Source organism: Arachis stenosperma, chromosome 8, assembly GCF_014773155.1.
Source record: "Arachis stenosperma cultivar V10309 chromosome 8, arast.V10309.gnm1.PFL2, whole genome shotgun sequence".
In the NCBI taxonomy this organism is placed as follows: Eukaryota; Viridiplantae; Streptophyta; class Magnoliopsida; order Fabales; family Fabaceae; genus Arachis; species Arachis stenosperma.
In genome coordinates, this window is record NC_080384.1 from 51,637,512 (window position 1) to 51,659,942 (window position 22,431).

Sequence of the window (22,431 nt, forward strand, 5' to 3'; positions counted from 1 at the left end):
TACTAATAGTATAATATTTTATACAATTGTTCATTTATTTTTTTTAGATGATCATTTACGCAGTTAATATAAAAAAATTATTTTTAATGATATGATATTACATAACTAAATATATACAAAATTATTTTACATTAATTTTTTTGTTTTTTACGGTATCTTTTAACTTGGTAGACCAAAGACTAATTTACGACGATATTAAATTCTATTTAAAAATTTGTTATTAGTCAATAAATAAAATTATTTTACACTAATAATATATTAAAATTAAATTCATTAACTATTTCGAAATTTATGGATGGACATGAATATTGGTCAATTTAAATAGATGGGCAAAGAAAATGAATCCAAAACCTTCTTAAATAACATTTATTCTCACAAAATTATATTTATTTGCATTCAATATTTTTTCGCTCAATCAATAGTTGTTTCTAAAATTTTATTAAATGTTCATGTAAATGACAATTAAATAACCGATGCATCGTTTGGTAATTTGTAACTTATTGTATGTGTATTCTAAATATCTACTTGACGCTCGTATAAATTTATTTAATTTATTCTTTTTACTAGATACATTTCACATATTTCTCTGATAAAAAAAATGGAATTAAAATTAAATAAAATAAAATATTATTTTGATCTCTAATATTTGGATTAAGTCTTAGTTTGGTCTCTAACATTTTTTACATTTTATTTCAGCATCAAAAGTTTTAAACGTCCTATTTCAATCTAAAAAGGTTTCGAATATATTTAATATTGTCACACCGTCAAATTTGACACGAACAATTAATATATTCAAAAGTTAATAACGTTTAATTTTATTATGTAAGTAAAATCGATCTATCAACGATCACCAACTTAAAAGTTTTTTCTTTGATTCCGAATTGTTGATGATTAATTGATAACATTTTAGATTTTTTTTAAGAAGAAGATCAAGAAAAAAGAGTGTTAGTATAAACAAAATGTTACAAAAAAGTTTTGATATTATATTAATTTCAATAACACAAGAAAGAAAATATGACTTAACAACAATATTATTAACGTTTACGTCATTCATTTTATTAGCTATTTTTGTCAAATTTAATAATAAAATAATATTAAATTATTTAAAACTTTTTAGAACAAAAATAAAATATTTAAAATGTTAAAAACTAATTAAAATTTGACCTAAACATTAAAAATTAAAATAATACTTTATCCTAAAATTAATCCTTTCTATTTTGACGTGAAGGATGATAGGGTGAAAAATGAGATATAAAATGAAACTCTTTATAGATGATTTTCTAATGTTCATAAAAGAAATTTAAAGAGAACTGTTCACTTGCTAATTTGTTATATCAAAATGTGAATGCATTTTTTTGCGCTGTGTAATTAATTATACTTTTGTCATTGCGTGAGTATATATGTATCATTTTACTTAGAGAAACATTGCATCAATTATTGGTTTATTCCAATTACATATATCATATATGTCTATGTATATATCTTTCTTAATAGTTTAATTTTTTAAAATATGTAATTTTTAATATAGTAGTATTAGAAACTTTTCTTGAGATAGTGTATATGAAAGGAAGAAGGTTCTTTTCTTTCTTTCTTTAGATATACTTTTAAGAATGTAATTTTAAAATTATTAGGATAAAAAAAATACTACCAAGATAGTTTTCATGTTTAGTTTTTACATAAATATTTTACAAGAAAGTATATATTTAAGAAATTAATAAGGATATGATAGATTTGTATTTGTATTTTTCTAATTTTAATTTTAATATTTTTGGTTCTAGAATTAAAAAAAATAAAAGTAAAATATAAAAAATAATAAATTTTATTTTATCTTCTATTTTTATTTTTATACAACATTTTAAAGATAAAACAGAAACAAAATGAGCAAGTTGAGATTTAGACAAGACAAGTTTTATGTAACCTAAGTGCTAAGGCCTAAGCTGAATCTATAAAGTAGTGTAGCTAGCTTGGATCTAGGAACCAGAAAATCTGTAGAGAGAGAAAAAAGTGTTGAGGGAAAGAAGCAACAAAAACTGCTCAAAGTTATGATATGAGAGAGAGAGAGAGAGAGAGAGAGAGAGAGATTAATGAGTAATACCTTTAAATTAGCATATGTGTGATTAAAAGAAGTTAGTTTTTTCGAGTGTTTAAGTTAGTGATTCGTTTAAATAAATGTTGAAATTTAAATTTTATTTTGTATATATAATAATTTATTAATAAGTAATACCTTTAAATTAAATTTCAAACACAATAAATTAGTGTTTGATACGTTAAATTGAAAAATAATATAAAAAAATATTACAAAAGAAATATCCACATATTTTTAAAATAAAAAATTATTATATTTATATTAAAATTAATTAACAAATTAATTATTATATTTTTATATATAAATATATCGTATTTTATATTTTTTAATATATATTTATATTTTAACATATATATATATATATTTTATTTGAATAATTAATGTATTTAATTATAGGTTTCTATTTTGCATTTTAATATTCACATTAGTTTTTTGGAGTATTTAATGTATAGATCTTGTGTAGGTAAAACAAAAATGAATTATTAATTAATTAAAAAAAGTTTTGTATATCTATTCATTTTAAAATTACATTATTAAAAGTTATATTAGTTAATTTTTTAAAATTTATTGACTATACTTGGAATAAATATTTAATTTTAATTCATAAACATTACATTAGAATTTGATAGCTAGGCAACGAACATATCGAACTAAGAAAATTTATCAACGTCACTGTTTTTTGCTTTGTTGCATCTGAATTTTTAGTTTTAGTTTTTTAGTTTTGTTTTTTTTTTTTTTGTTCTAGTTTAAAGAATTCTTTGTGGTTTATTTTTCATTTTTACTGTGACTCCTTTTGTGGTGATAATAGTTCTTTTTAGTGGGTCTTATAATTTTGGTTGTATGATTTTTACAAATCTAAAAAAAATATCTTACAAAAAAAAGTTTGTTGTTCATAGAAGTTTTCGCTAAGGAGCCTACTACACATACAAGTAAAAATGTCATACAAGTTTTACAAGTTATCATCCAAAATTTCATTAACACGCGCATTAACTCATTTTGAATGGAGCGTAACTACACGCGCCCCACTCAAACGGTTCTTCTTCTTCTTCTTCTTCTTCTCTTCTTCTTCTTCTTCTTCTTCTTCTTCGTCTTCGTCTTCGTCTTCTTCCTCTTCCTCTTCCTCTTCCTCTTCCTCTTCCTCTTCGTTTTTTTTTCGATTTTCATGGTTTCTGAAATTCTTCTTCTTCTTGCTGCACGTTCTTCTTCCTCTTACTCTTCTTCTTCTCATTTTCTTTCGTTTCTGCACGTTCTTCTTCCTCGTTTTCCTTTTCTTCTTCTTCATTTACGTCTTTTCTCTCTATTTTCTCGTTTTTTTTTTCGATTTTTCATGGTAAAATTGTTTTTGAAGAAGAAGAAGCAGCAGAAGATGAGGAGGAGAAAGAGAAAGAGTTCTGAATTATGCATAAGATGTACTTCAACGAATTTTGGGTGTATTTTCTTAAATCCTTTGGGTGTATTTTCTGTAACCCTTTGGGTGTATTCCTATAATCGTTTGGGTGAATTCTTGTAACCGTTTGGCTGTATTTTCTGTAATCCTTTGGGTGTATTTCTGTAATCATTTGGGTGTATTTGAGTGATATCTGACTGATATCTATGGGTGTATCTAACTCATATCTATGGGTGTATCTTACTGATATCTATGGGTGTATTTTTCATTTCAGAAAAAATGGCAGGCATTACAGAAATACACCCAAACGATTACATAAAATACACCCAAGAGATTACAGAAATACACCCAAACGGTTACAGGAATTCACCCAAACGATTATAAAAATACACCCAAAAGATTACAGAAAATACACCCAAAATCATGCATAATTCAGAACTCTTTCTCTTTTTCCTCCTCATCTTCTGCTACTTCTTCTTCTTCAAAAACGATTTCAGAGCTTGATGTCAAAAAACAATAGAAATCGAGAATAACGAAAAAAGAAAACAGAGAGAAAAGCACGTAAATGAAGAAGGAGAAAGAGAAGGCAAGAAACAAAAGAAAAGAAGAAGAAGAAGAGGAAGAGGAAGAAGAACGTGCAGCAAGAAGAAGAAGAAGGTGCAATGAAAACGTGCCGTAACAGTATGTGGAGGAACTAACGTCAACGACGAAGAACAAACCAGTGAGAAAGGAGGAGAAAAGAACGATCGAAAAAAGAAGGAGAAGAAGAAGGGATGTAGCGCGTGTAAGGAATGTAGCACTTGCAACAAATTTTAGGAGTTAGAGTTTAATTGACTTGTAATACTTACAAGCCCTAATCGCTTGTACGCAGAGTTTAACCCTTTCGCAAATTTGAAAAATATTAAAATTTATTTAGAAAAATGAGAAATAGTATTTTATTGTGTTGTAGTAAAACGACCATATGTAATTATATATTTATATTCTTTGTTTTTACTCTTTAAAATTTTTTAGAATTGAATATTATGCCTCTTATCAAATAATAATTTATTATACAGAATATTTATCTTTTTTATTAATTATAAATCTTATCTTTTTTCTGTAATTTATAAGTGTCATTTGATTTTTTTATGAAAGTTTTAATTTTTTTCTTAAAAAAAAAATAACCAGGAAGACTAATATTTAAAGTTGTATAAAGTTAATAAATGCATATAAGATGATATAATATATATGAAATGTTTTAAAAATATATAAATTCTTTAAAAACATGATTTAAAGTTGATTTCTTTGTAAATATCTAAAATAAAAACATTATATCGACTCACATATAGTTATAGTCTAGATTGCATTCGATCATTAGACATTAATGTTGTGTAAGTCGTGATGTCATCTCAAACATAATATTAACACATATTTCTACAATTATAAAATATTTTTCTACAACTAATCATGCTATATCTATATGAAAAATCAGTTATTACTCAGACACTACGTATAAATTCGTATTTGACATTTCATAATTTTTTTTATTATACTACTCTGAATAAATTTAGTTTTATTCCATTGCATATTTGATTATTCTACTGTGTCAGGTTTTGATTATTCTAGCAAATAATTATTTAGTTAAATAAAATATATAAATTAATATGTATAAATATATAAATATATAATAACTAATTTAATGACTAATTTTTAGTATATAAATAATATTTTTAAAAAAATAATACTGATATATATTTTTTTGATATTTTTGTCTTAATATCTTATTCTAACATATACTGTTATACAAGAGTGTTTACGGATACCAATAACTAAAGTGATTTTATTTAATTACATTAATTTTTGACTTGATGAATAATCGGATATTATCAAGACATACCCAATCAAATTTAACTTTAAATAAGTATTGATTTTGGAATCCTCAAACCCAAACCAAGCTGATTATTCGATTAGTTTAATATTAATTAAAAATAAATAAAATTTAATAATATATATGAATAAATTTAATTCATAATCTTAAATTTTTTTTAATTATGATAATTATTTAAGTTTAAATTAATTATGTATTATTATTATTATTATTATTATTATATATTTATAGTATTTATATTTTTTTTAATATTTTAAGTTTTTTTATTTTTATTTTTAATCGGGTACCAAATGATCTGAATTGATTCAATTTAAATTTCATCGGATCGAATTAATACAAGTCTATTCGCTAAAAATTACAAATCCAAGCCAATTAAAATTTATTCAGTTAAGTTCTTATTTTTCTCAAATTTAAACAAATTCGACCAGTAAAAATTCTCACTAATATACAATCATTTTAGATATACACAAAACTTCAGTTATTAAATTAATCATCTTTATAAAATATATTAAAATATAAAATATATATTAAAAATAAATTAAACAACATATATTTATTTATATATATTATAATTTATTTACTGACTGACTTGTAGTAAAATTTTTTATTAATATATTATGAAAAAAAAAAAGAACATGTGATGAAAGGGAAGGAGAAGGAGCAAAAGGAAACAGAAAGAGAATTTCAGAAACTCCCCACATAACAAGAGAGAGAAGAGAAGCCTTCCTTTCAAAAAAAGTGTGACCCTTTTTCTCTTGCAGCTTCAAAGTTAAGGGGCCAAAAAAGTTATGATCCCTTGATATTCTTCGGTTTTGGTGACACACCTTAAACAACACAACCATGCTTTCTGTAACCGAAACTTGAAGCAGCTCCAAACAAACAAACAAATAAAAAAGAAAAAGAAAAAAAAAAACACATATATAAAGCAGAACAATTCACAGTCATCAGTTACAGAAAGAGAAGAAGAAGCAAGAGAGAACACATTATCATTCACTCTCATTTAACCATCATCATGGCTGGTTGGTCTCTCTCTCTCTCTCTCTCTCTCTCTCTCTCTCTCTTGTTTGCTTTGTGTTTGTCTTTTTTGTCTTTGGTCTTTGTTTTTCTTTTGTTGGTGTTTTTTTTTTCTTTTATGTGCTTCTATGGTTGAATGGCACATAAGGAAGAAGGTACTAATCTCAGTGGTTTCTTGTCAAAGGAAACAACTTCAGTGTGAGGTTATGGTTGGAATTTCATGTGTTTTTGTTGTTACCATGTTTGGTTAATGTGAGTGTTGAGCTGAAAAAGAGTAATGTCTGTGTTCTTTTAGCAATTGACTAATGTTGTTGGGACCCTTCATTTTTAATGTTTTCCTTTAATTTTTCAATATGAAGGGAATGACCCTTTTGCCTTGTGAACATGGAGGTTACTAAGGAAGAGCTTAATGCAAAAATGAGAGAAAAAAGTTTCCAACTTTGGTCTGAAAAAAACCATGCAAAGTTTCCAACATGTTTGTGTTTTGTTTTGTGGCAGATGGGGCTGGTGATGATTTGTTTAAAGAGCTATGGAGGTTGTGTGCAGGGCCATTAATGGATGTTCCTTGTGTTCAAGACAGAGTTTTCTATTTCCCTCAGGGTCACATTGAATTGGTATGATATATACTTCTTTACCTTGTTTCTGATTTTGTTTGTGAATTTCATTTTTTCCATTTTTGTGCTATGTATGCTTTCAAATTTAAGCCTTAAGGGGTTTAGTTAGTGTTATATAATTTTGATTTTTTTTTTCTTTTGTAGTTGCCAGAACCTACAGAACAAGAATTGAGGCAGATGAAGAACCAGAAATCTCCCAAATACGATCTTCCTTCGAAGATTTTATGCCGTGTTATCGATGTTAAGTGTCTGGTAATGTTTATCTTTTTTGGTTCCTTGTGTTATGTGTTCTTGATTGGCTCATTGGAATGATGATTTTTCATGTACTGACTATAGAGTCTTGTTAATTTTGTTTTGTAGGCCGAGATGGAAACCGACGAGGTTTATGCTCGAATCACTTTGCAGCCATCTTCAGATGTGAGAATTTGATACATTTTCCGAACAATTAATTCCCTCATTATTGAAAATTGAAAAATGTTTAACTGATTTTTCCATTTTTTCTTTCTGGTTTTGTTCTATGTACAGCAGAATGATCCTCTAGATCCTAATCCAATTTGTTCCGAGAAACCGAAACAGAAATTTTACTCATTTTGTAAGACACTGAGTACCTCAGATACTAGCACACATGGAGGATTTTCGGTTCTTCGGAAGCACGCTAATGAATGCTTGCCTCAATTGGTGTGTTTTCTAGAGCCGAGAATGATCGAACCAGAATATATTTTCGATTACAAGAAAATAATTAGAAGAGTTTATATGTTGTAGGATATGACAATGGAAAATCCTACTCAGGAGTTGGTAGCAAAGGATATTCATGGGGTTGAATGGAAGTTTAAGCATATATACAGAGGTAACTTTTTCTTGGTTTATAATATTGGAAAATCTTCGTTGTTTTTCTTTGAATTTATGTTTTAACTGCGAAATCTTGCTTATTGTTTTGCACAATTTGTTAAGGACATCCGAAGAGGCACCTGCTTACAACTGGCTGGAGTGCATTCGTTGCGGCCAAGAAATTGGTTGCCGGAGATTCTTTTGTTTTTTTAAGGTACTTGAAATCATGATAATGCATTCTATAATGTTCTGCTTTGACATAATTAGTCCTTATGCTGCGAATTTCCGTGCTTTAATCCTTGATTCCTACAGGGGAGAGAATGGACAACTGAGAGTAGGCGTTAGGCGTTTGAATCCGCCACAGAGTCCTACACCTTCGTCCGTGGTGTCGACACAAAACATGCGCCTTGGGGTGATTGTTACTGCAAGCCATTCTGTTATGACTAGTACCATGTTTGTGGTTTATTACAAGCCAAGGTTTGTAAGCATCTTTTAAACATTTTGTGTAACTCTTACTTGAAACATTTATGCTTTTAATTTTTGAATTCAATTCAGGACTAGCCAGTTTATTGTTAGTTTAAACAAATATATTGACACAATGAACAATGACTTCAAAATCGGCATGCGATTCAAGATGAGACATGAGGGTGAAGATCCACTTGACAAAAGGTATCATTTTAAATGTGTATCTACCTTAGTCTCTGAGTTGATCTTAGATTAATGTACCATTATTTTGTCAGGTTTTGTGGTACTATAGTTGGAGTTGGAGATGAATCTCGAGAATGGCCGAATTCTCAATGGAGGTCATTGAAGGTTCGACTTCATTCGAAAGCACTCATTAAGTTCTTCTAATTTTCTCATTAGTGTATAATTTTTTGTCTTTGTTACATAGGTTCAATGGGATGAACCAGCAACAATGCAAAGACCAGATAGAGTTTCATGTTGGGAGATTGAACCTCTTGTTACTTCGCCTTTGAATACGATTCAACCGATGGCGAAGGGAAAAAGATCAAGGCATGCTGAGGCTTCATCTTCTGGTAGGAAAAAGAATGTTACTCTGGATCATGTGCACTTTACATCCTAAACTTTATAAATATGCAATTTACACCTTGAAGTTGTTGAACTGCGCAAAAAACGACTTCTCTTAGCTTTTCTTCCAAAATTACCCTTTCACGTGATGTGTTTTATTGATAAAATAACATCTTAATAGAGGGGTAATTTTGGAAGGAAAGTTAACAAGAAGTCGTTTTTTTTACCGGTCGACAACCTTAAGGTGTTAATGAACAAACATTGTTGGATTATTAACTTAATGATGATGTTAATCTCCAAATTCAGCTGCTTCAGGTAGCAAAGAAAGCCAAGTAGCTACAATATGGCAGCCACCACATTTGAATGGCAATGGAAATTCTTCTCAAGACCCCGAAAACAACAAAGCCGTCGTCCCGGCCGGTCCAGCTGGCGAAGGCCCGGCACGCGACCACAATGAAGACAGGAAGAAGGGCATGGATTGCTGGTTGTTTGGGGTGAATTTGACTAGCAGCTATAGTAATGTTGTTACCCCTTTGGAGAAAGAACTTTGGTGTGAAGCTTCAACTATCCTTCATTGTGGTCCCAAAGAATCTATTATTGTTGGTGCATGTGAGACTGAGAAGGTTCAGAGTCTCAATAACCATTCACTGTCCAACAAGCAGGGCCATGTACCATCCATGAGGACTAGGACTAAGGTACCTTTATTTTATTTTTATTTTATTTTTTTTTATTTTTGTTTCAGCCTTAAACATACATATGAATATATGAAAATTTTCAAGTATACCAAGAACACGGGTGTTTTAGTACTTTTAGTCATTAATCTCAATCATGTATATATTTTATGATTGAGATCAACGGGTAAAACGACTGAAACACCGTTATTCTTAGTATACTCGAAACTCTTCATATGTGATACATGTAATGTCTTCAAAGATTCCTTCCACATTTTTATGAGAGGTTGGGTCAAATAATGTAAAAAGGGGAAGGAAATTTTTCAGCCTTTGTTTTGAGTAGGACAGTGTTTGGTAGCTAGGAATCTTTGAAGGTGACAAATTAGTGAAATACCTAAATAGTCCCTATGAAAGCTTACTTAGTTGACAAAATAACCCGTAAAAGATTGAATATTTATTCGGTATGTTCTAAAAAATTAGGCGGTTCGACAATTGGATCCGATTGTCGATTGGGCCTAATTTTGTCATGAATCATGACATGGAAGCCCAACTGACGATCGGATGAACTTGTTAGACGAGGATAATTAATATTAATGTTTGGTTGGTTATTTTATTAGCGAAGAGATATTTCGGGTGTTATTTCAATAATTTACTTGTATAAAATTCTCTCTTGAATTTTTCCCTTCAAAATTCATTATTTTATTTTTGATGTTTTGAAGGTGAAAATGGAAGGTGTAGCAGTTGGTCGTGCAATTGACTTGACCACATTAAATGGTTATGATGAACTCATAGTTGAGCTTGAGAAAATGTTTGACATTGAAGGAGAAATTATATCTCAGAAGAAATGGGCTGTTACTTTCACTGATGAAGAAAATGACCTTATGCTTCTTGGTGATGATTTATGGCAGTGAGTAACTTCAACTTTCTTGCATAGTTTCTTCTGTTTTTCAAATTTTCTTTTTAAAGATATGTAAATGCTTTATTATTATTATTATGAAAACTTTCTCAAGACTCATCATGAAGCTTTTCTATTCTGATTTTCACCAAAAAAAAAAGATATTTTGTTTGTAACTTGATGGTGAAAACTCAGGTGCAGTCGACTTCACGTGAAGTTGATAGTTAAAAGTCATTAGATGAAAATTTAGTCAAATTAGTCAAATCATCTAATAGCTCTCAATTATCAACTTCACGTAAAGTCGACTGCACTTGAGTTTCCACCTTTTATAAAAGGTTTTACAATTATATGAATATTTTTTTTAGTAATAACAAAAAGTTGGAACAAACCCTTTAATTTATGCTATATGAAATTTTGTAGGGACTTCTGCAAAATGGTGAAGAGGATTTTCATTTGTTCAAAGGAGGATTAATTAGTCATTTGTTGAATGACTTGACTCCATGTTTGTGATTCATAACATCACTCAACATCTATCAATCTAATATAATATGCTTTGGAACCTTAATTAACCTTTTTCTTTTATTTGTAATTTTTATTTTTAAGCTTTAATAGGTTTAGGAAGGGAAGGGATTCTGATGGGGTAGTGTGCATAGCAACTAGGTGGATTTTAATTTTTAGGTACTTTATAATTGTAAATATTTTAATTTTTTTAATTTTAATTTTATTTTGTGTTTAATATTGTGCAGTAATTTTCTAAATCTATAAAAGTTCTAAGTCAATTTGGGGCAATGTTTAATTAGGAATATTTAAGTATGATTTTGTTAGTGAGTGTTCTAAATATACATGACATAAGCTTGGTTATTATTTTATTTAAGAAAATCAAAATTAGTAGCCCCCAAAAAAAAAAATCAAAATTAAAACTACAAGACAAAATTTAATTCCTTGAAAAGGGTTTAATTCGCTTAATATAATAATACAAGATCAATAAGATTGATGCACTTTAATGCACACATATGAGCTCTGTTGGTGATGCAGATATTGACAATGACATGATGGAAAGTGACATATAAGTGTCTTTGGAGATACACAAAACAATCATTGCCTTAGTATCATCAAAATCCACTTTTGGATACCTACACAACTGGAAAAAAAAAAGTTTAATCACAATTTTAATTTTTAATGACTCACAATTTATTTATATAATGCGGATTTTTTTTTTGTTAAAATTTACGGGTTTTTTTTTCCTTTCTAAAAGGTCATTCTAATCTACCATTACATTTTTAAATATTTTAAAAATATTTTTGTTATTTTAGTGTTTAGATATATGTTTGTCAGCATTTAAATATTTGAAAAATAGTTTTTTTTTTTTTTGCAATTTACTCTTTTTTTGGTTGAAAATCAAATATTATTACTTATCAGAAAAAAGTAGTTTTAAAATTTTCTATATATAGTGTTAAGGGGATTCAACTTTAAATAATAAAAAAATTATGTATAAACTACAAAATATAGGAGAAAATGATAATACTGTTATGCAACATAAATAATTACTAATTCAATATATCATCAATAATATTATAACTTTCAAATTGAAACCTAAATTTTTTTGTTTGTTTGTGAAATTATAGTTTCAAATTTACTTATCTTAAGTTCTTAACTTTCATTATTAGCTTATTTTTTTCATCAATAGTCAATTTTGAATAATTTTAAGTACCTTTTAATGAAGACTATTGTTGTTGTTGATTGAGTTGGTTTGGTGTTTATTTATTTTTATTTTTATTTTTTAAAAAGAAGAAAGTCAAGGTTGTACATAATAGGCTATTTTTTTATATAGAAAAAATATTGGTATTTTTGTTGGAAATACAATTATTTGGTGTAATTATAAATGGATAGATTTCATAGGTAGAGAGTCAACATATGACAACATCTTGACCAACATACAGGAGCATGCTGAATAATTTCCACAATACCGTAATATATTTCAAATGTCAATATTCTAGTAAAACATTATCTCCATTTCCATATTAAAAATAATTTCTTTACATAATACATATATCTTTTGATTTGATATTTTGATGATTCTCAAAGCAAATATATGGGTTGCCCAAAATGTGGAGACAAAAGTTGTTTTCAACATGATTCTTGTTCTTCTTACCTATAAGGCTATAACAATCAAGATGATTTAACAAAACAGTCCATGAAAACAGTCAATGAAAACAAGAGTAGTTGGTACAACAACTGTATTTATATAAATTAAAGTGATTTTATCTATCAAAACTAATGGCCATTTATACCATTCTTAATCAAATAGTTGATGAAATTATTCATAATTATCTCTCTCAAAATTTGATTAAAGTGAAAAATATAGAGTAATTTTTAGATTGGAATTCATCTTATTATGGAAAATGGACTTCAATTACTACAAAATGATCATGAATATTTCATTATTATGAATTTATTTATTAAAATTTCTTGTAATAATTGATGAGATGTGATATATATATATATATATTTTAAGACTATCATGTTAAGGATTATTTTTAGACTTGCATGTGAGATTTTTCTTGAAATAATTTATTCAAAAAGTTTACATAGTTAAATAAAAATATATAAATAATTATGTATTTATTTTATGCACCCTTTTGTGTAAGAAATTATTTTTTGGTTGTGCGAATTTTGTACAAACATTTTTTTTTAATTTTCTTATATTTTTCTTATTTTAAAATTCGATCTTTTTTTTTATTTTTGAGAAGCAAAAATCGATTTTTTTATCATAAAAATTTTAATATTATGTTATAAAATTATTTATGCCAAAAATTTAAATTATTAAATAGAAATATATAATTTATATATTTTGCAGAGATAAATTTATGAATGTGATTATATATTTTAAATTTTTTATTTTTATTTTTAAATAATGGCTTCCACTAAGATAGGCTTAGATCCGTTTTGGCTTTTATTGACTTTCACCTACCTATCTCTTGCCTTCTTCCACTACCGCTAGAGCTAACAGCTTAAGAGTTTTGAATAAAATGGTGAATGCTATTGCAATTATTTAATAATAGGGTTTTTTTTTTAATTTTATTTTTGATCTTTTAAAGCAAGGGTCCTTTGAGGTAAGGAATTTATTTTAAAGGATAAAACAAAGAACTTACTTTTTAATAAATAAAATAAAACATTTTTAAAAATTCTCTTATTTCGCTTTTTAAGCTTATTTTAAAGTATTTAAATTAAATTCCTTCTTTTTCCTTTAACATCATATATTGAGATATACCTTTTAAGGCAGACAATGATGCAATCCAAATAAAAAGTTGAGAATTTCACATGGTAAAGAGCCGGATAAATAACACTTTTTTTTATACCAATTATGGATATTTTGTTGAGTTATTATGTTTGTGTCTTGAATATATTTTAGATATAATATTTATCGGTATTCGTCTCGTCTGATACACATATTTATTGTGTCTAACTATATCTTAATAAAATATAAAAACTTTTTTTAGATACGTTTAGACACACTTAAATACTATCACGTATCAACATATCCAACTTTATTTTTAACATGTATTTTTGAAATAAATTTAAAAATAGTATATATTATTATTTATTAAAACAAAAAATATTTTATATAATTAAAATAAGACAGTAAAAATAATTAAAAAATTTATATTTTAATATCAATAAAATATCATTACGATTTATTTAAAAAATACTTTATATTTATATATAGACATGTCCCCGTATTTTATAAAATTTTAAAATTCATGTATCGATGTATTTCGTATCGTATTGTGTCCCATGTGCCCATACATCATAGTCTTTTCATTTAAATCTAGATTTTGTCCACCCAAAAAAATAAGTTGTTATTATTTTTATTTTTAAAATTGAAGCTTTCCTACAAATATATTTGACTTTTGATATAGTGGCCATATATGAACCTCAATTCTCAGCTTGTAACTTTCACATGTGCTTCTTGGTGAAGGAAAATCATATGGAATTTGTGGCAAATTGAAATTACTTGTTTTTTAGGGCAACTATGTTATGTTAATCAATGTTGTTTTGGAAACCAATCACTAGTGACTATTTCATGCCCTATGCATGCTTCTCAATTCTCCATCACAACTTGGCATCAACCACATACACCAAGTCACACTAGGAACCAACCATTAATATTTGAATAATAAACTCACAAAATTATCCATTTTTAAAACCGGAATTAAAGTAGTAGATCTTTTAGCTCCTTATCGCCGTGGAGGAAAGATTGAACTCTTTGGCAGAGCTGGAGTGGGTAAAACAGTACTTATTATGGAATTGATCAATAACATTGCCAAAGCTCATGGCGGTGTATCCGTATTTGGCGGAGTGGGGGAACGTACTCGTGAGGAAAATGATCTTTACATGGAAATGAAAGAATTCGGAGTAATTAATGAAAAAATTATTGAAAAATCAAAAGTTGCTCTAGTGTACGATCAAATGAATAAACCGCCTGGAGCCCGTATGAGAGTTGGTTTAGTGTGGATGGAAGAAGCACCTGTTTGATAGCACATAAATTGGCTCAATTAACTCTTACCTATCCAAATTCAGTGTGAATGGAAGAAGCACCTCTCCACATCTGTAATTTAGCCCTGATTGACATTATGGGTTCTATTCATTAACGATAGCTATCAACTTTACCTGTCAAAAAAAAAAAAATAATAAACTTCTAACAATTTCACTACACATAACTATTTTCAGATTGGTATTTTTTTCCCTCTTATGTACACTCTATAACATTAAATATTGGAAGTTCAAGAACATTATTGGTACATCAGATATTGTTAAAATCCAAATAAAAATATTATTATGATTAATTAATTGTATATTTAAATTATTTTTAAATTAATAAAATATAAAAAAAATGGTCAAGTAATCATGTGATTAAATCAATTGATTATGTCAAAACTAGGTGAAAAACATGTTATACATTTCGATAATATATTATGTATATATAAAAAATTAACTATCAATCAATCACCGTATAAAAATACATATTTAGTGTTTTATAAAACTTTTATTATTCTCCTATAAATAAATTAATTATTAAACTATTACAGATTTGATAGCTAATTGTTTAATTGAAAAATCTATTAATTAATTAATTAATATATATAAATATACACAAATATACTATGAATAACTCAGTTATTAATTTTTAGCATGCAAATTTTACATACATAACAGACATTTTATGCATGTTTCTACAAATTATGTTTGTTTTATGGAATGATAATGTATGAAGGAATTGAATTGCCTACACTATACGCATATTTTGAGAAAATTACACGTAGCAATGCAAGATGGAGAACAAATAATAAGAGCACATATGATTATTGATTATGAATGGTCATTTGTAACTTTTCTGCAGAGAAAGGCAACATTTTTTGTGGAGTAGCTTCACCTTTATGGCACTTTCTTTCCTTCAATATCTCATAAAAAAGATACCAAAGTTTGTTGTATATTCATAAATGTCATATAACCCTACATATATAAGTTTATTTATAATTTATAATAAATCATATTATTAAGAATTTAACTAATTATAACCATTTTTTTAGGATGAGTATTTTATTTCGTAACATAAATTAATAACATCTAAAAAATAATAAGATCATCTATTAAACTATTGTTTAACCAACTGAATATTAGTATTTTACTACTTCAATTTTAGATATTTTAAATAGTATGGACTTGTAAACAATTAAAAGAAAAAATAGATACCAATATATTTATCAATTATACTAGGTGTACACTAAAATCAGTTAATAATATAAAATATATATTAAAAATAAATTAAACAATACATATATTTATACACAAATACATAATAACTGATTTTAATATATATATAATATTTTTGTATATCTATTTATATGCACTGTAAAAGCGGGAGATATCTTATAATATAATATGTTAGAGATATTTTCACTAGATTCACATAAAGATAATTGAAATCTCCAATATTAATGTATGCTTTTATATATAAAAATACAATAAAAATAACTAAATATTAGCTATATTCTCAAATATTAAATTATTTTTTACAAACAAATTGAGGAATAACCAAAAGCTTCTCTTGTTGATACACAAATAAGAAATCCCCTCTTATTTATTTATTTATATAAAGGATTTGGAATTATATATACCATGAAATTGATTTGATTATTTTCAAAATAGGACCACAAGATTAAAGAGTCTTATTATATAACAAACACAAAGAAGGGAGAAAAGAAAGCAAAGATGAGTGGTTGTAAAACAGAGTCAGAAACAGAGCAAGAACAGAGTAACACATCAATTCTTCTACCAATATTCAAGTTCAATCCTCAAACAACAATGGTGGATTATTCTTATTCTTCTTCTCCTGAGAGGTCAGGGATTGTAACTCCACCACTTTGCACCTTAGCCTCAGTACCATTTGGTTGGGAAGAGGAACCTGGCAAGCCAAGAATAACTTCTTCTTCTTCTTCTAATACTAATGCCATTGTTACTTTGACCAACTCAAAGTCAAAGTCAAAGTCAAAGTCATTGCAACTTCCTCCAAGATTGCAACAACTAGTTCATGATGAAGGTGATGATGATGCAACCAAAGTTCACTCACCAAGCAGTGTATTGGAGGGTCCTTATTGTATCTCAAGAAGTAATACTTGCCACCTTCCTCCATCTTCTAGGGTGAGTTTTAGGCTCGGACAAAGAGAAATGATATTTGTACTTTTTTGTTTATACACTTTTTAATATATTTTTTTAATAATATAAAAACATTATTTATTTATTTATTTTTAATTTTTATCGATAACTTTTAATATAAAAGAGATGTTAATTACAAAAATAGTACATGTAAGATTTTTTTATGTATAATATACTTTACTAACTAAGATTGTTTGTATTAGGCTCTAGACAAAGGAATGAGAATGAAGGAGAGAGGGTGGTTTGGTTCATTAAGGGGAAGGAAGGGCTTCAATGTCAAAAGGGAAGTGAGTAGGGGTAGTTATGTCTTTTCCTCTAATTCTACATCTTCTGCTGATGAAGATTATCATGGCAATAAGGTGAGAAGTGTGACAAAGATGCAACGTTCTAGAAGCATTTCCCACCTCTTCCATGCCAAGCCATGGGTAAGTTTTGACTTCTAAACATTAAAAACTTGTGTTATAGTGATAATTTTCTTTCTAGGGTTAAGTGGTTAATGAATATTAGTACTTATTACTTCTTTTTATAGGAGTGCATGTAAATTCAAAGTGGTTGATTTATTTTCATCTAAGAATCTCACAGGAAATTCTTTTGAATTTTTTATTTTTTAAGGATAGAAAATTATGAAGATTATATTTTCAATTAATGTGGCTTTAGACTAGAAACTATTTGTGAGTATATATATTTATATAATACATGTTTTAGAAACTTTTATAACCATTCAAAATAAAAATTAGTAATTTTAAATACATATTAAATATATTTTAGGAGCATCTATCTAACATAGACTTAGATCTTTTACAAAGTTATAACATTGAATAAGGATATGGTCCCTTAATATTATTGCACTGCTTTTGATTTTTATAGACAATGATATGTGAGAGCTTCAAGCAAGTGGTTCCATGGAAGAGTCAAAAGCTCAAGGAAGTTGGCTATGGTGCCCTTAATCTCTAGGACTTTTTTACCAGAGCCAGGTCAAAATCAATCATACCTTATCCATGATCCACCTGTTTTTTCAATAATTTAATTTTAATATTATTATTTTTTTGGTTTCATCTTTTTCTTCCCTTTATGAAATCAATATCACTGTGAAACTTTGTACTGAATCCTGGGAGTGTTATTTTATGTATTAAAAATTTTATACTTTAAATATTCAATGTTTATAATATAGTATAGTTGATATTACTTTTATATAATCATTTATTTAATGTTGACAAAATAATATTTACTTGGTCATAGCTTAAAACACATGATACAAGCATAATTTGTATATATTTAAAAGATTCATATTTTGAAGCACTTTACACACTATTTCAGCAATTAAATTTGGTCAAGTTCCACAGTAATTTGAAGCTTTTTCACCCATTAATAGTTTCATAAGTTGCATTGCAACAATTAGCTGTGTAAAATTAGCTACTAGTTTGTGTATCCAACAATTCATTTGTGAATGATTCAAATTCATAATGAATTAGTCCTTAGTCTGATGAATCAAACGGCAAGTTCTATTTGTTCTTGTTGCTTTATTTATGTCATATTCTTAACATATGTTATCTGCACAATTTTGGTAAACAATTTCTTCACAAAAGGGATTACAATTCAGAAAATGTGCACTATGTTAAGAACACAAATATACAAAATTCCCATACACATTCTCTCTTAACCATTTCCCATCAAACATGCTCATTTTCTTCAAGTTCTAAGCATGCAAAAATGGATCTTCAATCTCTTAGATCTAAACCCTACGAGGCGGCCGCGGCCGCTACAAACGCGGTAACATCCATCCAACACTCCATCCTAAGATCAAGCCAGCACCAACAAGACTCAATCCTAAAGCAAATGCCACAGCATATGTTGTTGTGATATCACCTTTTGGTTTATGCCTTGTCTTCCAAGGTTTCGCGCCACGTTCAAAGGACGCCGGAGCCTGGAAGAGACCGGAGATTTGCCGATCCTTGTTATTCTTGAGTTGAATGTGAAGATTTTCTACAAGCAGCAACTGAAACCATTGCTTATAGGCGAAGAGTTGTGAAGCCTGTTTGAAAAACAGTGTAATAATGTGCTCTTTCTCAGCATAAGCCTGTTTCGCCGCCTCTTCCGCCATCCTCGCCCTTGTTTGAGAGCGACACAGTGCTTCTATCAGCTCTGTTTTGCTATGGTTTCCCTCCAAAACTTGATCCATAACATCCTCATGGATTGAGCTATAAATGCTGCAAAAAAGTCAACATGTTCAAACAACCTAAATTTAATTAGAGCAATACTCCAAATTAGTCCAAATTTTTAGTCCAACACATTAATACTCAATAAATTTTAATCGCAAAATTACTTTCTAACCTTTTATTTGTTAGAAAAATCAATCTTCACATCAAATTTACTTTAAAAAGTTACATATTAGTTCCTATCATTATTTAAATAAAACATAACGGTATAACAACCCTAATACTTTTAAAATTTTCATACTAGTCCTTCCATATAGGTGAATGATCTCATGTGGAGACAGATTTGTTTACTGAAAAAAAATTTGGAAATTAAAGTGTCCGACTAAATTTTTTAGGAACTGGTTCAGGGTATTACTCATGGGTGGAAAGTTAGGTGCAGTCGACTTCACGTGAAGTTGATAATTGAGAGTTATAAGATGAAAATTTAGTCAAATTAGTCAAACTATCTAATGATTCTCCTCTATCAACTTCACGTGAGTTTCCACCGTACTCATGTAATTATATACTAACACATAAGACCTTGAAGGGAAAAAGTAATGAACACTTGAACACTTGAACATGTAGCAACAAGAAAAATACCTTGAAGACTTGTTAGAAGCAAGATATACATGCCTTGTATCGCAAGAAAGTGCCGGTAAACTTCCCTTCGATCGAGCCGTCGAATCGGCAGAGCCACAAGGCTGCCCACTAAGATACTTCTGCGGCGGAGGAAGGTCGCAATTCTCAATGTGGTTTACCGATTTCTGCGAAACAAAGGAAGCTAACTCGTCTCTATCCGAAGTTCGCCACCAAGGCCATGACTTACCAACTTCAATCCAAGAAATATCCGATTCTAAAGACATTGAGCAGTCAACGAAATCATTTTTATCACTAGCTTTCAAAATCTCAATGTCATCCTGTAATGAAATTAACTCTTCATATGTTAAACCTTTTCGAGATCCGTAACTCGGCTGCGGGTGCAACCACCATCTTGAGTCAGGTGTTAGACTGGAAAGTGAAGATTTGTTGTTAAAAGAGGTGGCACTAACGGCAGCATGATTAGATTCATCTGCTGCATTGGCAGCTCCGGCATCGACCGGTTTCGAAGCTGCGCAGCAAGGTTGACAACATGCTAACTTGGGAGCTCTCTTTGCATCTTCTTGGACAAAGCAACGGTTAGCCGTTCTTTGCCAAGCCGCTCTCACTTCCGCCGCCGCCGCCGCCATCATTTACCTATTCTTTCTTCATAATTCCTATGGCAAAAAATTTTGTCAGTTGTTAAAAGTGTAACCTGCTAATTTGTTTGCATAAAAAATGAATCACTTTAATCGGTGATTTCAATTAATATATAATATACATTTTTTATAATTGAGACCAACAGCTAAAAATATTGGAAAAATTGGTTGTAAAATCTGCTATAATGCTGCAGAATTTGAATCGGAAAATGAGAAAAGAGTGAAAGTGCAGAGTGAACTTGAGAGAGATTCAAAAATGTAATTGTGATTATGGTTAATCTCATTTACTTGCAAATGACTAGTTCTGTATTTGTAGATACTAGAAAAACTAAATCACACTAATTTAGCACTCTTCTAACTAACTTAATGCTATGAGTTGGCAACCTCTAACAAACTTCAGACTCTAACAAACTTACGTAACAATTCTACTAATTTGAAGATACAACTAATAGCTATATGAGCTACATGGCCTTATCATCCAACATTGATTCAATTGGATAAAAATGAAAAATGAATCTGGACATGATAAAGTTTATATGAAATATATAGCTTCATTTTTGACTTAGTCTTCACAAATATCCAAATATACTAACACTAAATTATAAAAGATTAGATAAGATAAAATGGTTTTGCTACTATAACATGAACAATATGATGCAATTTAATTACCACATGTTTTCAAACATGCAATGTAAAGATTTTATTATTATTTTTTGAAAAAATGATCTCAATTTTCACAACTAAAAAATGTTATATAGTGAGATTTTGGATTTTCTCCACACATTCAAAGAAGCAAAAGGAGTAGGAAGACAATAAAGAAACCACAAATATCTCTTCAAGGGTGGTATTGTAATTGTACTTCATGTCTCCATCTAAAGATGTGAAATGATTAAAAACCATCCTCCCCAAAAACCCAAACAGAGGAAAACAGAGTGAATAGAAAGCCAAAAAACAAAAACTAAAAGGCAAATTTCAGCAACAAAAGCATAAAAAAAAGAATCAAATAATCTCATGCATCAGATCAAACACAAGTTCAAGTACTTGAAATTGAGATCATAATAAGAATACTTTGCAATTTGCATACAAAAAGAAGCTGGAAGTTAAAAACAGAGGAAAACAGAGGAAGGGGTGGCAGAATTTACCTTAGAGTGACTCAGAGATTGTTGAGATGAGAAACAAGGAATCTGAGAAATGATGAAAAAGAAGAGGATGAGGATTGTTGTGTCAGAGAAACATGGCTTTATCTTATTATGTTATTGTTAATGTTGTTTGTTTCTGTTGTTTTGTTTATGAATTTCAATGATGATGGGTCGGTTTTCAAAAGAAGCCTTTTCTTTCTTGCAGGGTCACTACTTCCTTTGGTTCTACTCTCTTGATTAAGCATATTTTTTTTGCACGCCCATTCCCTTAAACAAATGTCAAAAATTCAAATTTGATATGTAATTATTAATTTAAAATTTTTTTAAATAAAATTTAAATTCTAGACAAATTCATGTTTGATTTTTTTAAATAAAAAAATCATAAAAAATCACAATTATTTAATTAATTATATTAAATATATACAAAAATTAATTATTAAATTAATTATTTATATAAAATATATTAAAATATAAAATACATATAAAAAATAAATTAAATAATATATATTTATACATAATATATAATATCTGAATTAATGACTAATGTTTTATAAAAATAATATTTTATTATTTAATTATATTCTTGTTTTAGTTGACTATTTAATGATATTGAATTATTTTATTAATATAATATTGTATAATTAAATGCATGCACAAAATTTTTGTATGCAGTGAATATATTAAAATTAAATTTAATAGACTAATGGATTAGTGAATAAATTTGTTTTCATATTTTTCGGCTTAGGTTTTAGAA

The 22,431-nt window shown here is 28.2% G+C and overlaps 3 protein-coding genes across 5 annotated transcripts; 2 read left to right on the plus strand and 1 right to left on the minus strand.

The window, feature by feature from the left end:
- Positions 1-6,297: 6,297 nt before the first annotated feature.
- On the plus strand, positions 6,298-10,863 carry LOC130946550 (auxin response factor 18-like). The gene is made up of 14 exons (XM_057875326.1): positions 6,298-6,359; positions 6,853-6,968; positions 7,113-7,220; positions 7,329-7,385; positions 7,494-7,646; positions 7,731-7,815; positions 7,920-8,010; positions 8,109-8,273; positions 8,352-8,465; positions 8,537-8,609; positions 8,689-8,833; positions 9,132-9,520; positions 10,216-10,403; positions 10,812-10,863. Exons 1-14 carry the CDS (start codon positions 6,353-6,355, stop codon positions 10,861-10,863), a joined length of 1,743 nt encoding a protein of 580 aa, XP_057731309.1. The 5' UTR covers positions 6,298-6,352.
- Positions 10,864-16,612: 5,749 nt separating this feature from the next.
- Positions 16,613-18,621, plus strand: LOC130943943 (uncharacterized protein At4g00950-like). Its single transcript, XM_057872039.1, has 3 exons — positions 16,613-17,093; positions 17,312-17,533; positions 17,976-18,621. The coding sequence occupies exons 1-3, from the start codon at positions 16,665-16,667 to the stop codon at positions 18,060-18,062; spliced, it is 738 nt and encodes a 245-aa protein (XP_057728022.1). The 5' UTR covers positions 16,613-16,664; the 3' UTR covers positions 18,063-18,621.
- LOC130943941 (uncharacterized) lies at positions 18,592-21,858 on the minus strand. Of its 3 annotated transcripts, XM_057872038.1 has the most exons (4): positions 21,681-21,858; positions 20,253-20,556; positions 19,904-20,156; positions 18,599-19,315 (listed from the first exon to the last, which is right to left on the minus strand). In XM_057872038.1, the coding sequence occupies exons 2-4, from the start codon at positions 20,530-20,532 to the stop codon at positions 18,868-18,870; spliced, it is 981 nt and encodes a 326-aa protein (XP_057728021.1). In that variant the 5' UTR covers positions 20,533-20,556; positions 21,681-21,858; the 3' UTR covers positions 18,599-18,867. The 3 variants fall into 3 exon arrangements, with proteins under 3 accessions (XP_057728020.1, XP_057728019.1, XP_057728021.1); XM_057872037.1 differs by having other exon boundaries at positions 18,592-19,315; positions 19,937-20,556; XM_057872036.1 differs by having other exon boundaries at positions 18,597-19,315; positions 19,904-20,556.
- Positions 21,859-22,431: the final 573 nt, after the last annotated feature.